General features: G+C 45.8%; 1 protein-coding gene across 1 annotated transcript; it reads right to left on the bottom strand.

Moving 5' to 3' along the window:
* Nucleotides 1–3,622: 3,622 nt before the first annotated feature.
* Nucleotides 3,623–5,949, bottom strand: sst1.1 (somatostatin 1, tandem duplicate 1). Its single transcript, XM_037077658.1, has 2 exons — nucleotides 5,789–5,949; nucleotides 3,623–4,013 (listed from the first exon to the last, which is right to left on the bottom strand). Exons 1-2 carry the CDS (start codon nucleotides 5,933–5,935, stop codon nucleotides 3,795–3,797), a joined length of 366 nt encoding a protein of 121 aa, XP_036933553.1. The 5' UTR covers nucleotides 5,936–5,949; the 3' UTR covers nucleotides 3,623–3,794.
* Between the last annotated feature and the right edge of the window lie 1,185 nt (nucleotides 5,950–7,134).

The following is a 7,134-nucleotide window of genomic DNA, read 5'->3' as shown; positions in this document are numbered from 1 at the left end:
ACTGACAACATTGTTTGTGTACACAGAGTTACTAAAAAGAAAGTTTTTGAACAGCTCATGTTAGCAGTAGCTTGTTCTGCTCGCCGCCGTCCTGCCAGTGGAGAAGAGTCGATCTCAGAATGTGCATTTTATGTTGTGTTCCATTTAATTTACAATAAAGTACCTGCAACAGTGAACAGTCAAACTCTTGGGCGACCTCAAAGGCACCTGTCAGTACGTGTTCTCTAGTGAGTGAGACTGCAATTACAAATTTAACAATTACAGCAATAGCAAATCAATGTATGCATATAATCATTCAACAGTAGCCTAGTATACAGAGTGTATGAGAGGAAGGGACTGAGATGGAGATAAAGTGAGTATTTACAAAGATTGTGTTTGTGTGTGTGTGTGTGAGAGCTAAGTTGGATTGGTGGACAGTGAGTGTATGGAAGGGAGACTGTAATAATGAAACAGTATTTATTAACAGGCATTGTGTAAAACAATACAAGCACTAGAACGGCCAACACTGTCATTTTGACCATTTTCAAATTTATGTGCAATAACTTTGAATGAAAAAAAAAGCAATATTGCTGTTACATGACTTTTCCTGAAAATGTCTATTTTAATTTAGAAGAGTTTTTATAAAAATTACACACACAAAAAAAATTATATGTTTCACCTATTTCAACCATAAACAGTCATATGACCGCGCATCATTTCGTGAGGTTTGCTGCTTTCATGGTCTCTCTTGTCTCTAACGTTGTGAAGTGAGTCATCATATATTTGTATTATACCGCCTGGTTGGCACCATGGGCAAACAGAAACAGGAGTTCCCCTCCGTGAAACAGCAGCGGAGCTGTTCAACACAGTGCGGTGACGCGACTCTGACTGTGTACCAGGGAAAGCCGAGGAACAATGTCTGCATCCTGAGCACCTGCACACAGGTGTGCACACCTTTAGTGGGGCGAAGGCAAAACCAGAGTCTGTGATTTACTACAACAACACCAAGTACGGCGAGTCCGTCCACGGCGGAGGAAGATGGCCAGTGTCTTCTGTAGCATCCTCGGCCTGGCTGGGATCAATGTCCGCATGTTATTCACGGAGCAGCAGCAGCAGGAGACCCGGAGGAAAGTCCTGCAGCAGCTGCAGAGGAGCTGAGGGCAGAATACATGGAGGGGAAAGGAACCAACCACCGCTGCAGCAGCAGACACGGACACGGAGGCGGTGCCGGTCCGAAAGAGCTGCAAACGGAACCAAACGGAACCAGACGCCGGACACTTGAAATGCCCCAAGCCCGAGTGTGGTAACTGTGAGGAGAGCGGAGGATCTGCAGACTGACCAGGGATCACAACAGCTGGTCACGTTATTTAAACCACAGTGTTTTAAAAGTGATTAACACGACCACGTTCCCTCTGTCACCCTGAAGCCCTGCCGGGGGTGAGCAACAAATGGAGATATGTAACTGAGAGCAAACGTTTTTTTAAGAGGACGAAACAGGTTGTGGTGAATTTTCTTGAGGAGAACACACTGACAGTGACCAGGTGAAGCAGAGGTGTGCACCACACAATTTATTAAAATATATCCTTTTCATAAAAGAGACCACAGAACATTTAAACATTAAAAAGGATTAAAAACCAAGTCCTTAAATGGATTCTGTATGTCAAAATAGTCCATTCATAATTAAGTCTGTGTCAGTCAGACCGGGTTCAGGAGGCTCGCAGAGGGTGGAGCGTCTCTCCTCAGGTGCTACAGGTACCTCAGCTGCTCCTCCCAGTCAGCGTCCCGGAAGTGACCTGGCAAAACAGACACACAGCCAGTCGGGGGTCCACACACACCAACACACACCAGAGCGCTGCTATGGCCCAGAGGGACACTCACCGCCCGGCAGAGCGAAGCAGAACATCCAGTAGAGCCGCTCCGGGTTTCTCTCCTGTGCGGCCGGTGCTCGCTGTGTCTCTCCAGCCTCTCAGATCATCAGACCAGGTCTCAAATGGTGCGTTCACAGGCAGTACTAAAAATAAGAGCCCAGACACATGCACTAAAAGTCAACACAATAAATACAATTATTAAAAGCACAACAAGTAAAATCATGCAATCACAAAACTCAAAAACCCAATAACATGTAAAAACAAAGAAAAAGCACAACCGAGATAGAACTCTTACTGCCTGTGACACCTCAAACATCAGATGTGTGTTCACAGGTGTATGACAGCTGTATCACAGGTGTATGACAGGTGTATCACAGGTGTATGACAGCTGTATGACAGGTGTAAGACAGGTGTATCACAGGTGTATGACAGGTGTATCACAGGTGTATCATATGTGTATGACAGGTGTATCACAGGTGTATCACAGGTGTATCACAGGTGTATCACAGGTGTATGACAGGTGTATCACAGGTGTATGACAGGTGTATGACAGGTGTATCACAGGTGTATCACAGGTGTATCACAGGTGTATGACAGGTGTATGACAGGTGTATCACAGGTGTATCACAGGTGTATGACAGGTGTATCACAGGTGTATGACAGGTGTATGACAGGTGTATCACAGGTGTATGACAGGTGTATCACAGGTGTATCACAGGTGTATGACAGGTGTATCACAGGTGTATCACAGGTGTATGACAGGTGTATGACAGGTGTATCACAGGTGTATGACAGGTGTATGACAGGTGTATCACAGGTGTATGACAGGTGTATGACAGGTGTATCACAGGTGTATGACAGGTGTATGACAGGTGTATCACAGGTGTATGACAGGTGTATGACAGGTGTATCACAGGTGTATCTGTTTGTCTTCACTGAGCTGCAAAACTTTTGAAAATCATTTTTAAAACTGAAAGTGTTTGTGTTGATTGTGAGTCTGCAGCTGTGACATGAAGATGAATTCAGCCTGCAGGGATCAATAACGAGTGATTAGATGATCAGGTCTGTTATCAGACTGATGATCACATGATGAAGACAGACTGATGTGTCTTCCTGTCGCCATGGAGACGTCTCTGTGTTTATTAACCCTCATTAACTCCTGTTTTACTGCGACTCTCCCCCAGCTGATGGCGAGCAGCTCGCTTTAATCAGGACCAACGAGCCTGAAGCTCTTCACCTCCTCCTCCACCTCCTCCTCCTGCACCTCCTCCTCCACCTCCTCCTCCAGCTCCTCCTCCTCCTCCTCCTCCTCCTCTACCTCCTCCTCCTGCACCTCCTCCTCCTCCAGCTCCTCCTCCTGCTCCTCCTCCTCCTCCTCCAGCTCCTCCTCCTCCTGCTCCTCCTGCTGCTCCTGCACCTCCTCCTCCTCCAGCTCCTCCTCCTGCTCCTCCTCCTCCTCCTCCTCCAGCTCCTCCTCCTCCTCCTCCTCCTGCTGCTCCTCCAGCTCCTCCTCCTCCTCCTCCTGCTCCTGCTCCTCCTCCTCCTCCTGCTCCTCCTCCTCCTGCACCTCCTCCTCCTCCTCCTCTACCTCCTCCTCCTGCTCCTTCTCCTCCTCCTCCTCTACCTCCTCCTCCTGTTCCTCCTCCTGCTGCTCCTCCTCCTGCTGCTCCTCCTCCTGCTGCTCCTCCTCCTCCTGCTCCTCCTCCTCCTGCTGCTCCTCCTCCTCCTCTACCTCCTGCTCCTCCTCCTCCTCCAGCAGCACACAACACTCAGCGTTTGTCTCAAACAGATTTTATTCAAACCAACAATTAAAAATAGTTTCATCAGTTTACATTCAGAAAGAATCAGCTCAGAAAAATCTAAACAATCGTGGAGGTTCGGAGCCACACAGTCTGTACAGCGTCTGCTGGGGACAGACGGAGGAGGTGGAGGAGGTGGAGGAGGCTCTCAGCAGGAGGTGAAGGTCTTCCAGAAGAAGTTCTTGCAGCCGGCCTTCCTCTCCCGGGGGGCGAGCAGCGGCCCGCTGCCGGCGGCTCGCTCCAGATCCACATGGATGTCTTCAGGTTCGCCTCCAGCCAGAGGGAAGTTCTCCTCCTCCAGAGCCTCGTTCTCCACCTGCAGGAGGTCCGACAGGAGCAGCTCCGCCAGGGCCGACCGAGACATGTCCTGCAGACCAGAACAGACCAGAACCAGACGTCACACATCATCAAGTTTGTTTCAGACATCAAACGACGTGTGACTTTATTATGGTTCTGATCCGGTTCTGAAAGGTCCTCATCTGTACCATATATCCATATATTAATCTAGACCTGGACTCTTCGGTCCGGTCGGGACGCTGCAGATGGTATTTTGATGCTGACTCTGGATCAGTTTGTATTTTATCTCATTTATTTTGAATCAGCCTGATTTTACAAGGAATTTTCCTGCTGAGTGTCAGAACGTGTTTCTCCCGGTCCGGACCAGCACCAACAGTTTGACACGAACAGAACCGTCAGCATGTAGAATCCTGGATCCTGGATCATCATCAATAAACGGAACATTTACAGTTAATTAAACTTCAGTTAACAAACATTAAACAGCTGATTATTAATAAACATCATGTAAAACATTTTTATTGTTTGTTGACTGAATATTGATCATAAATGTAACGTCACGTGTTAATGATCAAACATGTCGATGTGATCGATCAGATCAGACGTCCGACTGAAAGAAAACATGTTTTAGATTTTAATCAATTATACCACATATTATTATAAGTTATTAAAAATTCAATGTTACATTATACACAAGTTATTATATAATATAATGTTAAATTATATTGTATTATTTTATATTATACACGATTATATTATTTTATATGTTATGTTATTATCATATATTCTTGTATATATTCTTATGAGTTATTACAAATGTAAATGTAATATCATGTTATGTGTTATTATCAGTTATTCTGTTCTGTTATCAGACGTCGGACCGAACAGATTTGGTTCTTTTTTCACGCTAACTGACGTTTAATCACCCAAATTCTGAATGAATCAATGAAGAGAATAATCAGCAGGCTGATCGATAGTTACAGTCGTTTTGATTAAAACATCGTTCTGACAGAATGTGTGTCCATGAAGTCTTTTTATATAAACTGTATAAAATAATCAATGTTTCTGATCAGCGTATTGATCAGCTGGATCGATCGGATCATTTTCTGTTTCTTTCTGACAGGAAATACAAACTATCCTTTGTCTGAATGAATCGGCTGATTAATACAACTATTGATCAGCAGATTTATAATGAAATGATATTATATATTATAATATATTACAATATAATATCAATACAACTATTGATCAGCTGATTAATTAATCATTTACTGCAGCCTGTCGTCACCTGAGAGTCATGAAATCTAAATCAAACACTGAGAATGAAACTCAGCAGGCAGGACACACCGTCACCTGTCTGTCTGTCTGCCTGTGGATCAGTATCAGCTCTGATCAGCTGACAGATTAAATGTATTGATTAGACTTCATGTTAGTAGGTTTTCAGCTGTGATAATTAATCTGTCACATGTTAAACACATATCAAACATCAAACTGAGGAAACAACTCGATTTAACTTCTTCTTTAAAAACGTGATCAGTATTTATAGAACTGTTTCCTCCTCTGTCATCGTCCAGAACCACAGAACCACAGAACCACAGAACCACAGTTACAGTCAGAGTCTTAATGAAACAAAGTGAATTCAATCAAAACACGAGACGTTTGATTGAAAATCTGAAAAATAATTACTTCAGTCACATTTAGTCTGGTGAGGAGTTTAAAGACTCAGCTGGTTCTGATGAGTTCTGCAGCACCAGAACCAACAGCCACAGTGGGTTCTGTAAAGTTGGAATAAAAAGTCTCTGTCTGTCTGTCTGTCTGTCTGTCTGAGTGTCTCTGAGTGTCTCGGACCTGTTTGGAGCCCAGCAGCGGGGTCCGGTGCAGCAGCAGGCGGAGTTTGGAGTCTCTCTGTGCGGCGGAGGAGCAGCTGATGGAGGCGGTGAAGGAGAGGAGGAGCAGCAGGAGGCAGCGGAGGCGGCAGGAGGAGACCATCTTCATGAGGAGGCTGACGGGTCGGCGGATCTTCTGCCTCTGTCCCGGCACCGCGACTCTTATACAGCCCGCTGACGTCACTGAGCCCGTGTGTGTGTGTGTGTGTGTGTGTGTGGGGGGGGTGACTGATGATGATGATGATGATGATGATGATGATGATGATGCTCCTCCGCCTCCCGCCTCAGTGAAATGACCCGTGTTCACTCACTCCTCTCGGCTTCCTGCTGCTCAGTTGACAGAGTTTCTCAGCGGGAGGCTCGCGGCCCTCAGCGGGACGCAGAGCATGCGCACGAGGTCCCGAGAGACTGAGTTCATTTCTCCTTCAATCAGACACTGATCGATATCTGTTCATATTGATCCTGCTGAGAGGGGACTGATCACAGAGCAGCTTCAGTTCAATCAAACCAAACAGCTGAGAGGATTTATCAACATGTTTTATTAATAATTCATCACCAACAGCCTGCAGAGGCCGTTTGTTTCATCTTAGGCTCCTTATATATTATCATCTTATACTTTATATTCACATTTAGTCTCTGTGTGTCTGTGTGTCTGTGTGTCTGTGTGTCTGTGTGTCTGTGTGTCTGTGTGTCTCTGTGTCTCTGTGTCTGTGTGTCTGTGTGTCTTTGTGTCTGTGTGTCTGTGTGTCTGTGTGTCTTTGTGTCTCTGTGTCTGTGTGTCTTTGTGTCTTTGTGTCTGTGTGTCTGTGTGTCTGTGTGTCTGTGTGTCTCTGTGTCTGTGTGTCTGTGTGTCTGTGTGTCTCTGTGTCTGTGTGTCTGTGTGTCTGTGTGTCTGTGTGTCTGTGTGTCTGTGTGTCTCTGTGTCTGTGTGTCTGTGTGTCTGTGTGTCTGTGTGTCTTTGTGTCTGTGTGTCTGTGTGTCTCTGTGTCTGTGTGTCTGTGTGTCTCTGTGTCTCTGTGTGTCTCTGTGTCTGTGTGTCTGTGTGTCTGTGTGTCTTTGTGTCTTTGTGTCTGTGTGTCTGTGTGTCTGTGTGTCTCTGTGTCTGTGTGTCTTTGTGTCTGTGTGTCTGTGTGTCTGTGTGTCTGTGTGTCTGTGTGTCTCTGTGTCTGTGTGTCTGTGTGTCTCTGTGTCTGTGTGTCTGTGTGTCTGTGTGTCTCTGTGTCTCTGTGTCTGTGTGTCTGTGTGTCTTTGTGTCTGTGTGTCTGTGTGTCTGTGTGTCTTTGTGTCTCTGTGTCTGTGTGTCTTTGT

The sequence above is a fragment of the Acanthopagrus latus genome, chromosome 2 (genome assembly GCF_904848185.1).
Source record: "Acanthopagrus latus isolate v.2019 chromosome 2, fAcaLat1.1, whole genome shotgun sequence".
NCBI classification, from domain to species: domain Eukaryota; kingdom Metazoa; phylum Chordata; class Actinopteri; order Spariformes; family Sparidae; genus Acanthopagrus; species Acanthopagrus latus.
Note: the sequence above shows the minus strand (reverse complement) of the source record. Positions and strands in the feature narration are given on the sequence as shown.

Excerpts from the sequence above, each read along its gene's own strand:
- sst1.1 (XM_037077658.1), bottom strand. The coding sequence starts at position 5,935 with ATGAAGATGGTCTCCTCCTGCCGCCTCCGCTGCCTCCTGCTGCTCCTC. Across the intron at positions 4,014-5,788 it reads CGCTGCTGGGCTCCAAACAG|GACATGTCTCGGTCGGCCCT; the intron begins GTCCGAGACACT and ends TCTGGTCTGCAG.